The sequence below is a fragment of the Anomaloglossus baeobatrachus genome, chromosome 10, assembly GCF_048569485.1.
Source record: "Anomaloglossus baeobatrachus isolate aAnoBae1 chromosome 10, aAnoBae1.hap1, whole genome shotgun sequence".
Lineage (NCBI taxonomy): Eukaryota > Metazoa > Chordata > Amphibia > Anura > Aromobatidae > Anomaloglossus > Anomaloglossus baeobatrachus.
This window is the reverse complement of record NC_134362.1, coordinates 189,214,079-189,232,597: the sequence shown is the minus strand read 5'-3', so window position 1 is coordinate 189,232,597 and position 18,519 is coordinate 189,214,079. Positions and strand designations below refer to the sequence as shown.

The window sequence follows — 18,519 nt, the reverse complement described above, 5'->3', positions numbered from 1 at the left end:
GAATAAATCCCCAACAGTGTCACCAGCAAAGCCCCCCCACACCATCACACCTCCTCCTCCATGCTTCACGGTGGGAACCAGCCATGTAGAGTCCATCCGTTCACCTTTTCTACAAAGACACGGTGGTTGGATCCAAAGATCTCAAATTTGGACTCCTCAGACCAAAGCACAGATTTCCACTGGTCTAATGTCCATTCCTTGTGTTCTTGAGCCCAAACAAGTCTCTTCTGCTTGTTGCCTGTCCTTAGCAGGGGTTTCCTAGCAGCTATTTTACCATGAAGGCCTGCGGCACAAAGCCTCCTCTTAACAGTTGTTCTAGAGATGAGAAGGTGTGTCCAAACTTTTGGTCTGGACTGTATATGCCTAGCTACGTGACAGATGATCCTGACTTTAGGGTCAGCGCTTGTTTAATAAACAGAACAGAATGATCAGTCTTCTCATACAATTATACCCTTCTGCTCACTTCCCAGCCAGGATACAAGGCATTCTATGGTTATACACAGGCAGGCATGACGAGCAGAGCGCCTACAGGGGAGCGATATGGATCTGTGATCACATCCCAACCTGTTTACAGCAAAGTTACAGGATTTTTCTATATATCGGTGATCCACAACAGCTGTCGTCCCACTACAACCCCCATCAGAGCACAGATTGCATAGTCCTGACCCTCAGAGGACAGGAGGGCGGCCATTGCACCTTCCCCAGGCACAGAAGGACAAGTCTACCTAGACTCTTTCATTGCCTGTCCTCGGGGACAAGCTGCAATGTCTTATAGGTGACAGGTTAGAAAAAGAAATAACTGAGGAAGAATTTTATTTACACTTCACAAGTTAATGTCGTACCGTACTATCCAGAACCAGCCGAGCAAGTCACCAGTCATGTGACAGCGTGCCATGTCAATGGGGGGGGGGGGGAACCGATGTAAACTGACTCTAGATGGTGGAAGACTACAACTACCAGCATAACATGAAAGCCCCAGGGCATGCTGGGAATTGTAGTTTTGCACCATTCTGAGCAACACGGGTTACTGACCGCTGCTTTAAGACTCATTATTGGTCCGAGCGTATAAGGAAACTAGATTGTCAGCTCTTAAGTATAACGTGGGCAAAATGTCTCAAGAAAAAGTCTCACGTTGCGAGGGCGATCACCGAGCTTGTGTCACTCGGGGGTTGTAGTACCAGCATGATAGGAAATTCGTCAAACTCTTTTTGTGCTGAGAATAGAAAAACTCTTGTAAACTTGTCACCGGCGCTGACCGGCCGATAAACACCTCAGATCACCCTAATGGAACAACTGCCTTACAACCTTCTGTTGGGCCGTTCCTCTGTTGTTCCTCCTGGAAATCCCAGAATAAAACGACTGGCGTGTTCCCTGATTGGATAGCGTCAGAGTATGCAGACGCCTCCCACCCCCTCAGCTGTCGCCCTAATATAACGACTGCTTTACAGCTTTCTGTTGGGCCATTCCTCTGCTGTTCCTCCTGGAAATCTCAGAATAAAACGACTGATGAGCTTCCCGATTCGACAGCATCGGAGTATGTAGACACCCCCACCCGTCGCCCTAATATAACAACTGCTTTACAACTTTTTGTTGGAACATTCCTCTGTTGTTCCTCCTGGAATGTCAAAATAAAATGACTAGTGTGTTCCCAGATTGGACAGAGTCACAGTATGCAGACACCCCCAGGCCTCCACCTGTCACCCTAATATAACGACTGCTTTATAACCTTCTGTTGGGCCATTCCTCTATTGTTCCTCCTGGAAATTTCAAAATAAAACGAATGACGTGTTCCCTGATTGGACAGTGTCATTGTAAGCAGACACCTTCCCCCCGTCACCCTAATATAACAACTGCTTTACACCCTTCTGTTAGACAATTCCTCTGTTGTTCCTCCTGGGAATTTTAGACTAAATTGACTGAAGTGTTCCTTCATTGGACAGCGTCAGAGTAAGTAGATCTCCCCCTCACCTGTCACCCTAATATATAACAACTGCTTTATAACCTTCTGTTGGCCCATTCCTCTGTTATTCCTCCTGGAATGTCAAAATAAAATGACTGATGTGTTCCTTGATAGGGCAGTGTCAGAGTATGCAGACACCCCCCACCCTAATATAATGACTGCTTTACAACCTCCTGTTGGGCGATTCCTCTGCTGTTCCTCCTGGAAATATCAGAATAAAACGACTGGTGTGTTCCCTGATTGAACAGAACCAGAGTATGCAGACCAGATAACCCGCACCGCCCCGGCTGTCACCCTAACAGAACAACTGCTTTACAACCTTCTGTTGGGCCATTCCTCTGTTGTTCCTCCTGGAAATTTTAGAGTAAAATGACTGGTGTGTTCCCTGATTGGACAAGGTCAGGGTATGCAGACACCCCACATCTGCCGATTTAGGCTCTTATCACACGTCGGGCTTTAAAGCAAAGGACAAGCCTTACATTTCCTGGAGGACTAACAGAGGGACAGGACAACACAAACAATTGACAGGAGAGGTGACCGGTCAGTTATAAATGGTCTTGGGGTCAACAGGATCGATATCTAATATGTAATTCTGTTGCTGAGACTTGTGGTTCTTCAGGACATGATGGGATGTGACCGGGCGCCATTGGGGGGGGCACAGGGTCACATTTCGCCACGCAGTGCATTGTATATGATACATGTCGCCATGACAACATGTCACAAGAAACCATTTTGGTGTCATTAAACTGGATCACGCGGGAGTCAGAACGTGGGATTAGAACCGGGATCCACCAGAAAATAGCCAGCGGGTTTGAAAATAGTGACAGTCACTGGATACAATGTAGCAATGTGACACAAGGAGTTAAATCTGACACACAGGAAGAGTGCAAGCTCCTAGGTCAAGAATAAGCAGGTAACCATGGTAACCAGCCCCAAAGAAGGTTCACTGGCATCCCAGAATCCTTCGCGGCAACCAAAGTCAGGAACAACAGCCGGCGCCGGAGGTCCCCTCTCCCAGCACAGCCGCCCCCGGCCCCGCTCACCTCTAGAGTACAGGGATTTCGGGGACTCAAGGTCAAGGTCGGCGCTGAGCAGCGATATGAAGTCGGAGGGCATGGCCGCCCGGGCCAGCAGGAGCTGCGCGGAGAAGTCGTGAAGTCCCGGGGTCCGCTCCGGTCTGCTCACACACTGACAGGAACCGACGGCACGCCCCCCTACTGACAGGCTACTGCGCAAGCGCGGGGCGGGGCCTTTGTGCTGAGAGACCGTTCCAAGGAGCTGGGCGGAGCTTCAGAGTTACTAAGGGGACGAGTAAGAGAGCCAACACGGTAGTGACGGTAACCAGGGGCGGGGCGAAGCCGTGACATGCGCTCACATGTGTTTACGAAGGACGACGCGGGTTCCGCCCCCTGACTGGGCGGGGATTGGTGAGTGACGTAGTTGGCAGAAGGTTTTATCAGCGTATGCTAATGACGGTGTCCACGGCGAAAGGTGATTGGCTCTAAGCTTTTCGCTGCTTAGCCAATGAATAGATGGGATGCAACAGGTGCCAGTCAGGTGACCTGGTCAGAGCGGAGACATGAGGCACGTGATGGTTACGTCACAGCCTGTAATAATATTACCTGACAGTGCGCATTATTATCACTGCCTGTAATGTCCGTCATCAGCATCAATCAACTATGTGTGTATCATCAACTATGTATCATCATCCATGTATCATGATCTATGTATCATCATCTATGGATCATCATCTATGTATCATCATCCATGTATCATCTATGTATCATCATCCATGTATCATCACCTATGTATCATCATCCATGTATCATCTATGTATCATCATCCATGTATCATCATCCATGTATCACCATCTATGTATCATCATCCATGTATCATCTATGTATCATCATCCATGTATCATCATCTATGTATCATCATCTATGTATCATCATCCATGTATCATCATCTATGTATCATCATCCATGTATCATCTATGTATCATCATCTATGTATCATCATCCATGTATCACCATCTATGTATCATCATCCATGTATCATCTATGTATCATCATCCATGTATCATCATCTATGTATCATCATCTATGTATCATCATCCATGTATCATCATCTATGTATCATCATCCATGTATCATCTATGTATCATCATCCATGTATCATCTATGTATCATCATCTATGTATCATCATCCATGTATCATCTATGTATCATCATCTATGTATCATCATCCATGTATCATCATCTATGTATCATCATCCATGTATCATCTATGTATCATCATCTATGTATCATCATCCATGTATCACCATCTATGTATCATCATCCATGTATCATCTATGTATCATCATCCATGTATCATCATCTATGTATCATCATCTATGTATCATCATCCATGTATCATCATCTATGTATCATCATCCATGTATCATCTATGTATCATCATCCATGTATCATCTATGTATCATCATCTATGTATCATCATCCATGTATCATCTATGTATCATCATCTATGTATCATCTATGTATCATCATCCATGTATCATCTATGTATCATCATCCATGTATCATCATCTATGTATCATCATCCATGTATCATCATCCATGTATCATCTATGTATCATCATCCATGTATCATCTATGTATCATCATCCATGTATCATCATCTATGTATCATCATCCATGTATCATCTATGTATCATCATCTATGTATCATCTATGTATCATCATCCATGTATCATCATCTATGTATCATCATCCATGTATCATCATCTATGTATCATCATCCATGTATCATCTATGTATCATCATCTATGTATCATCTATGTCTCATCATCTATGTATCATCATCCATGTATCATCATCTATGTATCATCATCCATGTATCATCTATGTATCATCATCTATGTATCATCTATGTATCATCATCCATGTATCATCTATGTATCATCATCCATGTATCATCACTGTCCAGGGGCAAAAATAGAGTCTGATGGGCTCAGGGGCAAAATTAAACCTGACCCCCCCCCCCCCTTATGTTGGTCAGATGTATGTATACATTTAGCGTTCTAAATCCTATCAAGACATACGAGTGCCCCACACCCCATTATGTAGTAATGTCCCCCACCCTGGGCTGCTTCCTCATAATTATGTCCCCCATTTTGGTATATATGCCCCCCATCCTGGTATGGTCCCCATCCTAATATATATGTTCCCCATTCTAGCCCACATCCTGGTGTATATATAACCCCATCCTGGTAAAAATGACCCCATCCTGGAATATATATGTCCCTATCCTGGTATATATGTCCCCATCCTGAGCCCCTTCTGGTATCTACTGTCCCCCTCCTGGGGCCCTCCTGGTGTATACTGTCCCCCTCGTGGTATCTACTGTCCCCTTCCTGGGGCCTTCCTGGTGTATAGTGTCCCCCTTCTGGGCCCCTATTGGTATATACTGGCCCCCTTCCTGGTATCTACTGTCGCCCTCCTGGTATATATTGTCCCCTTCCTGGTAATATACTGTCCCCTTCCTGGTGTGCTCCTGGTGTATACTGTCCCCCTCCTGCACTCCTCCTGGTATATACTGTCCCCCTCCTGGTATCTACTGTCTCCCTCCTGGTACCTACTGTCCCCCTCCTGGTATAGGTATAGTAGGCTGTCCCCTTCCTGGTGCTCTCCTGAATTATACTGTCCCCATCCTGCGCTCCTCCTGGTATCTACGGTCCCCCTCCTGGTAAATATGTCTCCATTCTGTCTAGTGCAAAAAACAACAACATTGTACTCGCTCTCCCAGGCTCCCACATCGCTCAGCATCCTCATGTGTAGGCAGCGCACAGTGGAGGGCAGCTTTTGTCGGTGCTTTTGCAACACATGACGTTGTTGCCATGCACTGCTTTCAGCCACTGGGACACAGATGAAAGCTGCCGGCTTTCCCGATGGGTCTCTGCACCGCGATGCATTTCAGCTGGATGTGCGACCTCGGATGCACATCCAGCTGAAGCAGGGGCTGGGGCCGGCGGACCCCCTGCACCTCCAGGCCCAGTTGCTTTTGGGATCTCTGCAACCACGATTGTACCGCCCTTGTCACCATCTATGTATCATCATTGTATGTATCATCCTCATCTATGTGTCATTGTACTGTATGTATCATCATTCTCTATGTATCATCATTGTATGTATCATCATCGTATGTATCATCATTCTCTATGTATCATCACTATATGTATCATCATCGTTTGTATCATCACTGTCTGTGTATCATCATCGTCTATGTATCATCACCATGTATCATGTCTCATACCTTTGCTGATGATGAAGCTTCCAGATGCCTCCTGTATGAAGACACTAGTCGCCTGCATTGCTCCGGTAGGATTTTGGCCCATTCTTCCACACTAGTCGCCTGCATTGCTCAGGTGGGATTTTGGTCCATTCTTCCACACTAGTCGCCTGCATTGCTCAGGTGGGATTTTGGCCCATTCTTCCACAATAGTCGCCTGCATTGCTCAGGTAGGATTTTGGCCCATTCTTCCACACTAGTCGCCTGCATTGCTCAGGTGGGATTTTGGCCCATTCTTCCACACTAGTCGCCTGCATTGCTCAGGTAGGATTTTGGCCCATTCTTCCACACTAGTTGCCTGCATTGCTCAGGTAGGATTTTGGCTCATTCTTCCACACTAGTCGCATGCATTGCTCAGGTAGGATTTTGGCCCATTCTTCCACACTAGTCGCCTGCATTGCTCAGGTAGGATTTTGGCCCATTCTTCCACACTAGTCGCCTGCATTGCTCAGGTAGGATTTTGGCCCATTCTTCCACACTAGTCGCCTGCATTGCTCAGGTAGGATTTTGGCTCATTCTTCCACACTAGTCGCATGCATTGCTCAGGTAGGATTTTGGCCCATTCTTCCACACTAGTCGCCTGCATTGCTCAGGTAGGATTTTGGCCCATTCTTCCACACTAGTCACCTGCATTGCTCAGGTAGGATTTTGGCCCATTCTTCCACACTAGTCACCTGCATTGCTCAGGTAGGATTTTGGCCCATTTTTCCACAATAGTCACCTGCATTGCTCAGGTAGGATTTTGGCTCATTCTTCCACACTAGTCGCATGCATTGCTCAGGTAGGATTTTGGCCCATTCTTCCACACTAGTCGCCTGCATTGCTCAGGTAGGATTTTGGCCCATTCTTCCACACTAGTCGCCTGCATTGCTCAGGTAGGATTTTGGCCCATTCTTCCACACTAGTCGCCTGCATTGCTCAGGTAGGATTTTGGCCCATTCTTCCACACTAGTCGCCTGCATTGCTCAGGTGGGATTTTGGCCCATTCTTCCACACTAGTCGCCTGCATTGCTCAGGTGGGATTTTGGCCCATTCTTCCACACTAGTTGCCTGCATTGCTCAGGTAGGATTTTGGCTCATTCTTCCACACTAGTCGCCTGCATTGCTCAGGTGGGATTTTGGCCCATTCTTCCACACTAGTCGCCTGCATTGCTCAGGTAGGATTTTGGCCCATTCTTCCACACTAGTCGCCTGCATTGCTCAGGTAGGATTTTGGCCCATTCTTCCACACTAGTCACCTGCATTGCTCAGGTAGGATTTTGGCCCATTTTTCCACCACACTAGTCGCCTGCATTGCTCAGGTAGGATTTTGGCTCATTCTTCCACACTAGTCGCATGCATTGCTCAGGTGGGATTTTGGCCCATTCTTCCACACTAGTCGCCTGCATTGCTCAGGTAGGATTTTGGCCCATTCTTCCACACTAGTCGCCTGCATTGCTCAGGTAGGATTTTGGCCCATTCTTCCACACTAGTTGCCTGCATTGCTCAGGTAGGATTTTGGCCCATTCTTCCACACTAGTCGCCTGCATTGCTCAGGTAGGATTTTGGCCCATTCTTCCACACTAGTCGCCTGCATTGCTCAGGTAGGATTTTGGCCCATTCTTCCAGACTAGTCGCCTGCATTGCTCAGGTAGGATTTTGGCCCATTCTTCCACAATAGTCGCCTGCATTGCTCAGGTAGGATTTTGGCCCATTCTTCCACACTAGTCGCCTGCATTGCTCAGGTGGGATTTTGGCCCATTCTTCCACACTAGTTGCCTGCATTGCTCAGGTAGGATTTTGGCTCATTCTTCCACACTAGTCGCATGCATTGCTCAGGTAGGATTTTGGCCCATTCTTCCACACTAGTCGCCTGCATTGCTCAGGTAGGATTTTGGCCCATTCTTCCACACTAGTCGCCTGCATTGCTCAGGTAGGATTTTGGCCCATTCTTCCACACTAGTCACCTGCATTGCTCAGGTAGGATTTTGGCCCATTCTTCCACACTAGTCACCTGCATTGCTCAGGTAGGATTTTGGCCCATTTTTCCACAATAGTCACCTGCATTGCTCAGGTAGGATTTTGGCTCATTCTTCCACACTAGTCGCATGCATTGCTCAGGTAGGATTTTGGCCCATTCTTCCACACTAGTCGCCTGCATTGCTCAGGTAGGATTTTGGCCCATTCTTCCACACTAGTCGCCTGCATTGCTCAGGTAGGATTTTGGCCCATTCTTCCACACTAGTCGCCTGCATTGCTCAGGTAGGATTTTGGCCCATTCTTCCACACTAGTCGCCTGCATTGCTCAGGTAGGATTTTGGCCCATTCTTCCACAATAGTCGCCTGCATTGCTCAGGTAGGATTTTGGCCCATTCTTCCACACTAGTCGCCTGCATTGCTCAGGTGGGATTTTGGCCCATTCTTCCACACTAGTTGCCTGCATTGCTCAGGTAGGATTTTGGCTCATTCTTCCACACTAGTCGCCTGCATTGCTCAGGTAGGATTTTGGCCCATTCTTCCACACTAGTCGCCTGCATTGCTCAGGTAGGATTTTGGCCCATTCTTCCACACTAGTCGCCTGCATTGCTCAGGTAGGATTTTGGCCCATTCTTCCACACTAGTCACCTGCATTGCTCAGGTAGGATTTTGGCCCATTTTTCCACCACACTAGTCGCCTGCATTGCTCAGGTAGGATTTTGGCTCATTCTTCCACACTAGTCGCATGCATTGCTCAGGTGGGATTTTGGCCCATTCTTCCACACTAGTCGCCTGCATTGCTCAGGTAGGATTTTGGCCCATTCTTCCACACTAGTCGCCTGCATTGCTCAGGTAGGATTTTGGCCCATTCTTCCACACTAGTTGCCTGCATTGCTCAGGTAGGATTTTGGCCCATTCTTCCACACTAGTCGCCTGCATTGCTCAGGTAGGATTTTGGCCCATTCTTCCACACTAGTCGCCTGCATTGCTCAGGTAGGATTTTGGCCCATTCTTCCACACTAGTCGCCTGCATTGCTCAGGTAGGATTTTGGCCCATTCTTCCACACTAGTCGCCTGCATTGCTCAGGTAGGATTTTGGCCCATTTTTCCACACTAGTCGCCTGCATTGCTCAGGTAGGATTTTGGCTCATTCTTCCACACTAGTCGCATGCATTGCTCAGGTGGGATTTTGGCCCATTCTTCCACACTAGTCGCCTGCATTGCTCAGGTAGGATTTTGGACCATTCTTCCACACTAGTCACCTGCATTGCTCAGGTAGGATTTTGGCCCATTCTTCCACAATAGTCACCTGCATTGCTCAGGTGGGATTTTGGCCCATTCTTCCACACTAGTCGCCTGCATTGCTCAGGTAGGATTTTGGCCCATTCTTCCACACTAGTCGCCTGCATTGCTTAGGTAGGATTTTGGCCCATTCTTCCAGACTAGTCGCCTGCATTGCTCAGGTAGGATTTTGGCCCATTCTTCCACACTAGTCGCCTGCATTGCTCAGGTAGGATTTTGGCCCATTCTTCCACACTAGTCGCCTGCATTGCTCAGGTAGGATTTTGGCCCATTCTTCCACACTAGTCGCCTGCATTGCTCAGGTAGGATTTTGGCCCATTCTTCCACACTAGTCGCCTGGATTGCTCAGGTAGGATTTTGGCCCATTCTTCCACACTAGTCACCTGCATTGCTCAGGTAGGATTTTGGCCCATTCTTCCACACTAGTCGCCTGCATTGCTCAGGTAGGATTTTGGCCCATTCTTCCACACTAGTCGCCTGCATTGCTCAGGTAGGATTTTGGCCCATTCTTCCACACTAGTCGCCTGCATTGCTCAGGTAGGATTTTGGCCCATTCTTCCACACTAGTCGCCTGGATTGCTCAGGTAGGATTTTGGCCCATTCTTCCACACTAGTCGCCTGCATTGCTGAGGTAGGATTTTAGCTCATTCTTCCACACTAGTCGCCTGCATTGCTCAGGTGGTATTTTGGCCCATTCTTCCACACTAGTCGCCTGCATTGCTCAGGTAGGATTTTGGCCCATTCTTCCACACTAGTCACCTGCATTGCTCAGGTAGGATTTTGGCCCATTCTTCCACACTAGTCGCCTGCATTGCTCAGGTAGGATTTTGGCCCATTCTTCCACACTAGTCGCCTGTATTGCTCAGGTAGGATTTTGGCCCATTCTTCCACACTAGTCGCCTGCATTTCTCAGGTAGGATTTTGGCCTATTCTTCCACACTAGTCGCCTGTATTGCTCAGGTAGGATTTTGGCCCATTCTTCCACACTAGTCGCCTGCATTGCTCAGGTAGGATTTTGGCCATTCTTCCACACAAACACTCTTCACATTCTGCAGGTCCCGACTCCTTCTGGGAACTCTGATCTTTACTTCCTTCCATACATTTTTTATTGTATTCAGCTCTGGGGATCGTCTCGGCCATTCTAGCAGATTTATTTTCTTTCTCTGAAACCAGTTGATAGTTTCCTTGGCTGTGTGTTTGGGATCATTGTCTTATCGAAACATCCACCCTCGTCTCATCTTCATCATCCTGGGAGATGGGAGCAGATTTTTATCAGGAATTTCTCGGTACACTTGTCCATTCATCCTTCCTTCAATTATATGAAGTGTCATCTGCTGAAAATCAGCCACACACCATGATGTTCTCACATCACATTTTGGTGTTTGTGGGGTGATTTGCCCTTTTGGACTCCAAACATGGTGTGTATTATAGCCTCCAAAAAGTTCAATTTTAGTCTCATCTGACCAGACTATATTCTCCCAGTATTTCAGACTTTTCTAAATGTTGTTGAGCAACCTTTAAATGCGCTTGAACCTGCTTTCTGTTTAGCAGTGGATTCTTGCATGGTGAGCGTGCATACAGGAGCGTGCATACAGGCCATGGAGGGGGAGTGCATTACCTATTATTTTCTTTGAAACAATTGTACCTATTGATTCCAGGTCTTTCTGTAGCTCTCCACAGGTGATCCTTGGCTCTTGGACAACTCTTCTTATAATTCCTTTCACTCCTCTGTCTGAAATCTTACAGGGAGCACCTGATCGTGGCCGGTTTATGGTGAAATGATGTTCTTTCCATTTCCGGATTATCCCTAGCACTGCTCACTGGAACCCTCAGTAGGTTAGAAGTTCTGTAACCAATGCCAGTATGTTTCACAACAATAAGATTGCGACAGTCTTGAGACAGCTCACTGGTTTTACCCACCATGAGATGTTTCTTGTGTGGCACCTTGGTAATGAGACACCTTTTTATAGGCAATCAGTTGAACCGGCTGATACTCTTTTTCACTAAGTGGCAGGATTGTTTTCTAATTAGTGATAGATTTCAGCTGGTGTCAAGACGTTCCGTGGCTCTTTTCTTCATGTGTTCAAAACTTTGTGTTATTTCTCATCCTTGCACACCACTAAATTTATGGACATCTATGGTTTGATTTATTTGCCTGTGTGGATTGGATGGGTTGTTACCGACATCTGGTGAGAAATTCATGTCAATAGCACCTTTAGAAATATATTTACTGTATTTTTCGGTTTATAAGACGCACCGGATTATAAGATGCATCCCACCACCGCCCCTGCCTCCTGTGACCCCGTTCCACCACCGCCCCTGCTTCCTGTGACCCCGCTCCACCACCGCCCCTGCTTCCTGTGACCCCGCTCCATCACCGCCTCTGCTTCCTGTGACCCCGCTCCACCACCGGCCCTGTTTCCTGTGACCCCGCTCCACCACAGCCCAGGCCTGCTTCCTGTGACCCCGCTCCACCACCACCCCTGCCTCCTGTGACCCCGCTCCACCACCGCCCCTGCTTCCTGTGACCCCGCTCCACCACCGCCCCTGCTTCCTGTGACCCCGCTCCACCACCGCCTCTGCTTCCTGTGACCCCGCTCCACCACCGCCCCTACTTCCTGTGACCCCGCTCCACCACAGCCCCTGCTTCCTGTGACCCCGCTCCACCACCGCCCCTGCTTCCTGTGACCCCGCTCCACCACAGCCCCTGCTTCCTGTGACCCCGCTCCACCACCGCCCCTGCTTCCTGTGACCCCGCTCCACCACAGCCCCTGCTTCCTGTGACCCCGCTCCACCACCGCCCCTGCTTCCTGTGACCCCGCTCCACCACAGCCCCTGCTTCCTGTGACCCCGCTCCACCACCGCCCCTGCTTCCTGTGACCCCGCTCCACCACAGCCCCTGCTTCCTGTGACCCCGCTCCACCACCGCCCCTGCTTCCTGTGACCCCGCTCCACCACAGCCCCTGCTTCCTGTGACCCCGCTCCACCACAGCCCCTGCTTCCTGTGACCCCGCTCCACCACAGCCCCTGCTTCCTGTGACCCCGCTCCACCACCGCCCCTGCTTCCTGGACCCCGCTCCACCACAGCCCCTGCTTCCTGTGACCCTGCTCCACCACAGCCCCTGCTTTCTGTGACCCTGCTCCACCACAGCCCCTGCTTCCTGTGACCCCGCTCCACCACAGCCCCTGCTTCCTGTGACCCCGCTCCACCACAGCCCCTGCTTCCTGTGACCCCGCTCCACCACAGCCCCTGCTTCCTGTGACCCCGCTCCACCACCGCCCCTGCTTCCTGTGACCCCGCTCCACCACAGCCCCTGCTTCCTGTGACCCCGCTCCACCACCACCCTTGCTTCCTGTGACCCCGCTCCACCACCGCCCCTGCCTCCTGTGACCCCACTCCACCACCGCCCCTGCCTCCTGTGATCTTGCTCCACCACCGCCCCTGCTTCCTGTTACCCCGCTCCACCACCGCATACAGGATAGTGATGCAGGGGCCTCGATGACTGGCAGACGCATACATTTTATAGGTTACTTTTTTTTGGGGGGGGGTGATTATTGCCTTTTCGTGCAGTTTAAAGGTGTAGTAGCCACTCCATGACAGTAAATAGCCCTAATTGTATATACTTACCAGACATATCACTTAATATATTGCTCTATTAACATCACAACCTGTAATTAGGAAAGCTCGTAGTATGGCTCCCGCCCCGATGGTGGCATGACATTCATTTTTTCACCTTTATGGCTCGGTTTTCATGCCATGGGTCCAAAATCACAACCACGTGTGGTAGCTAACAGGTGCATAGACTTAAAGGTAATGTCCAGGATGAGATGTAGGGTGAGAATCCAGCCGGAAAGTTGTGACTTTTTAGGGGACTAGTAATTAAAGGGGCTGTCCATTCAGAATCAATGACCTTTCCTTAGGACCCCCATTCTTGTGATCAATGGAGGTTTCAATGGTCGGACCCCCATTTTTGTGATCAATGGAGGTCGCAGTGGTCGGACACCCATTTTTGCCATCAATGGAGGTCCCAGTGGTCAGTCCCCCATTTTTGTGATCAATGGAGGTCTCGGAGGTCGGACCCCCATTTTTGTGTTCAGTTGAGGTCCCAGTGGTTGGACCCCCATTTTTGTGATAAAGGAGGTCCCAGTGGTCGGACCCCCTTTTTTGTGATCAATGGAGGTGCCAATGGTCAGACCCCCACTTTTATGATCAATGGAGGTTCCCAGTGGTCGGAGCCCCATTTTTGTGTTCAGTTGAGGTCTCAGTGGTCAGACCCCCATTTTTGTGATCAATGGAAGTCCCAGTGGTCGGACCCCCATTTCTGTGATCAATGGAGGTCTCAGTGATCGGACCCCCATTTTTGTGATCAATGGAGGTTGCAGTGGTTGGACCCCCATTTTTGTGATCAATGAAGGTCCCAGTGGTCGGACCCCCATTTTTTTGATCAATGGAGGTCCCAGAGGTCGGTCCCCCATTTTTGTGATCAATGAAGGTCCCAGTGATTGGACCCTTATTTTTGTGATCAATGGAGGTCTCAGTGGTCGGACCCTCATTTTTGTGTTCGATGGAGGTCCCAGTGGCCGACCTCCATTTTTGTGATCAATGGAGGTCCCAGTGGTCGGACCCCCTTTTTTGTGATCAATGGAGGTTCCCAGTGGTCAGACCCCCACTTTTGTGATCAATGGAGGAGGTCCAAGTGGTCAGACCCCCACTTTTGTGATCAATGGAGGAGGTCCCAGTGGTCGGTCCCCCATTTTTGTGATCAATGGAGGTCCCAGTGGTCAGTCCCCCATTTTTGTGATCAATGGAGGTCTCAGTGGTCGGACCCCCACTTTTGTGATCAATGGAGGAGGTCCCAGTGGTCGGACCCCCATTTTTGTGATCAATGGAGGTCCCAGTGGTCAGTCCCCCATTTTTGTGATCAATGGAGGTCTCAGTGGTCGGACCCCCATTTTTGTGTTCAGTTGAGGTCTCAGTGGTCGGACCCCCATTTTTGTGTTCAGTTGAGGTCTCAGTGGTCGGACCCCCATTTTTGTGTTCAGTTGAGGTCTCAGTGGTCGGACCCCTATTTTTGTGATCAATGAAAGTCCCAGTGGTCGGACCCCCATTTCTGTGATTAATGGAGGTCTCAGTGATCAGACCCCCATTTTGTGATCAATGGAGGTCGCAGTGGTCAGACCCCCATTTTTGTGATCAATGGAGATCTCAATGGTCAGACCCCCATTTTTGTGATCAATGGAGGTTCCAGTGGTCGGACCCCATTTTTGTGATCAATGGAGGTCCCAGTGGTCGGACCCCCAGTCACAACTCCCCTAACCCGCGATGTGACGCCAGATCGTGTACATACTGACTGTTTCTAACATTGGTTTAGTACTGTTATATGTACAAACATTGTGTCCTGCTCCCCACCGTATACTACAGGGGGGGTCAATCACACACAGGCCGTCATTGAAGAATAAGGGCAAGTGTAATAATGGGTATTATTATATAAATATAAAGCTGATGTCTTCTGCGCGGGGGGAGCGGGGGTGGAATGAGGGGGGGGCAGATCAAGGGTTTGTATTCGCCCCTGGGCCCTCTTTCTTAAAAAATGAGAAAACAAGTTTAAAAACAAGCTGCAGGTAACAGAAGAATGTTGTGCAGCCGCTCAGTCGCACATGCAAAAAGCACAAATAAAAACCCAGAATGGTAGAATCATGCAGTGCATAAGCACTACTATGACTTCACCGAGATAATAGAATTTGGCCATTTCCAAATAATACTTTATAGAATGACAAAATAATAAAAACAGACAATGTAAAAATAATACCGCCATATACTGCCCAAATAATATTACACCTGAATGACAGTGCTCCTACTGGCAAAGTAGCAGCTCTCAGGGCTCTCACTTTACTGGGCCCCTTGCTGTAGCTTTTGATAAAAATCACAGTTTTATCAGCAGGAGATTATAGCAAGAGGCTGTACACCTGCTGCAAGGTAGTCCAATCACACCCCCATCACTGATTGGCAGGTTTACATTTACACTGTGCATATGCAGAAAGCATGATCGCCAATTAAAGGGAATCTATCACCAAGTTTTAAAATCACAGTTTTATCAGCAGGAGATTATAACAAGAGGACTAGTACACATGCTGCCAGGTAGTCCAACCACGCCCCATTACTGATTGACAGATTTATGTGTACACTGTGCATAGGCAAAAAGCATGATCACCAATTAAAGGGACTCTATCACCAAGTTTTAAAATCACAGTTTTATCAGCAGGAGATTATAACAAGAGGACTAGTACACATGCTGCCAGGTAGTCCAACCACGCCCCATTACTGATTGACAGATTTATGTGTACACTGTGCATAGGCAAAAAGCATGATCGCCAATTAAAGGGAATCTATCACCAAGTTTTAAAATCACAGTTTTATCAGCAGGAGATTATAACAAGAGGACTAGTACACATGCTGCCAGGTAGTCCAACCACGCCCCATTACTGATTGACAGATTTATGTGTACACTGTGCATAGACAAAAAGCATGATCGCCAATTAAAGGGAATCTATCACCAAGTTTTAAAATCACAGTTTTATCAGCAGGAGAGTATAACAAGAGGACTAGTACACATGCTGCCAGGTAGTCCAACCACGCCCCATTACTGATTGACAGATTTATGTGTACACTGTGCATAGGCAAAAAGCATGATCGCCAATTAAAGGGAATCTATCACCAAGTTTTAAAATCACAGTTTTATCAGCAGGAGATTATAACAAGAGGACTAGTACACATGCTGCCAGGTAGTCCAACCACGCCCCATTACTGATTGACAGATTTATGTGTACACTGTGCATAGGCAAAAAGCATGATCGCCAATTAAAGGGAATCTATCACCAAGTTTTAAAATCACAGTTTTATCAGTAGGAGATTATAACCAGAGGACTAGTACACCTGCTGCCAGCTAGTCCAACTGCGCCCCCATCACTGATTGTCAGATTTATGTGTACACTGCGCATAGGCAGAAAGAATCATCGGCAATTAAAGGGAATCTGTAACCAAGTTTTTGCCACCTAGTCTGAAATCAGCATAATACGGAGACCAAGTTTTTGCCACCTAGTCTGAAATCAGCATAATACGGAGAATTCCAGTGATGTGTCACTTACTGGGCTGCTTGCTCTAGTTTTTTTTATACAAATCACAGTTTTATGAGCAGGAGAGTATAACCAGAGGATTAGTACACCTGCTGCCAGGTAGTCCAACCACGCCCCCATCACTGATTTGCAGATTTATGTGTTCACTGTGCATAGGCAGAAAGCATGATCAACAATTAAAGGGAAGCTATCACCAAGTTTTTGCCACCTAATCTAAAAGCAGCATAACATAGAGACAGAGACCCTGGTTACAGCCATGTGTCACTTACTAAGCTGTTTGCTGTCGTTTTTGATAAAATCAGAGTTTTATCAGCAGGAAATTATAACCAGATGAGTAGTACACCTGCTGTCAGGTAGTCTAACTACGCCGCCATCACTGATTGGGAGATTTATGTGTACCCTGTGCATAGGCAGAAAGCATGATCGGCAATTAAAGGGAATCTGTCACCAAGTTTTTGCCACCTAATAGGAGAGCAGCATAATATGGAAACCCTGATTACAGCCATGTGTCACTTACTAGGCCTCTTGCTGTAGTTTTTTATAAAATCACAGTTTTATCAGCAGGAAAGGACTAGTACACCTGCTGCCAGATAGTCCAACCACACCCGCATTACTGATCGGCAGATTTATGTGTACACTGTGCATAGGCAGAAAGCATGATTGGCAATTAAAAGGAATCTGTCACCAAGTTTTTGCCACCTAATAGGAGAGCAGCATAATATGGAAACCCTGATTACAGCCATGTGTCACTTACTGGGCCTCTTGCTGTAGATTTTTACAAAATCACATGCTGCCAGGTAGTCCAACCACGCCCCATCACTGATTGGCAGATTTATGTGTACATTATGCATAGGCATAAAGCTATCAGTGGTGGGGGCAGAGTTATACAGAACTCAGCATTCAGAGAACTGCAGGAAATAAAACAGGGATTTTATCAAAACAGCAGCCAGCAGCACAGTAAGTGACACATCGCTGGAATCGGGGTCTCTGCCCCTACGTTATGCTGCTCTCAGCTGGGGCAGAAAAAACCTGGTAACAGATGAAGATAAAAAGAATGATGAAGACATAGGTAATATGGATGGACGCTTGCTTTCAGCTCTGGCATGCATAATTCAGCTGCTTCTTGCAAGAGATGCAAAATTAATGAGTGATTGTGTGATCTGGACACTAGTCGGTAAGTGATACGACGTGTCCCTCTCACTTTCTTCTCGCTGCACAGAAGGTCTGGCAAAAAAAAACCTCAGTAAGATTTACCGGGTGCAAAAAAGTTCAGAAAAGTGGGTATTTGGGTGCCACGTTCCCTGCATAGTGGGTGGTTTGTAGGGAAAAAAAATTGGCCATAAAGAGATTCACCTGCTGTAATGAATCTGGAACATCCGGGCATAATTTGGAAGCGCATTAATTTTTTTTTTAAGGGTGTAATGCTGATTTTGCCCTGCGGGGGCGCTGTACATAAATTAAATATTTCCTAATTAATTTCCCTGCAGATTACATTGATCGTTAAGGGACACAATAGCTGAAAAACAACAATCATTTAGGTAGTTGAGGTCAATAACTAATGTTGGGTGTATGAGGGCAGCGCCAGCCGTAAATATAACCTGCCGCGCCCAGTTTACCCATCAACAGCAAACGGTTGAGACAATATAACGCGCGGTCGTGTAAAAGCAGCAGAAGTCACGTAAAGTCACCGATGTCACCTGACTATTCAGACATGACTACTAGGTGTCTCGTTATGGCTTGGATCACATCCAGTCGGCTTAAAGGGATTGTCCACCTTTGGAGACAATTCTTTTTTTTTTTTTACTTCAATGGGTTTT

The 18,519-nt window shown here is 47.7% G+C and overlaps 2 protein-coding genes across 2 annotated transcripts in view; one reads left to right on the top strand and one right to left on the bottom strand.

Annotated features, from left to right (window-relative positions):
- The window catches only part of NFAT5 (nuclear factor of activated T cells 5), an 86,720-nt gene extending 83,546 nt beyond the window's left edge, over positions 1–3,174 (bottom strand). Inside the window, exon 1 of the mRNA XM_075326469.1 lies at positions 3,004–3,174. Coding sequence (XP_075182584.1) covers positions 3,004–3,076 — 73 coding nt within the window. The 5' untranslated portion in view covers positions 3,077–3,174. The remainder of the gene's footprint in view (positions 1–3,003) is intronic.
- The window catches only part of PSMD7 (proteasome 26S subunit, non-ATPase 7), a 627,368-nt gene that overhangs the window by 148,661 nt on the left and 460,188 nt on the right, over positions 1–18,519 (top strand). The gene's annotated exons all lie outside the window — the stretch shown is intronic.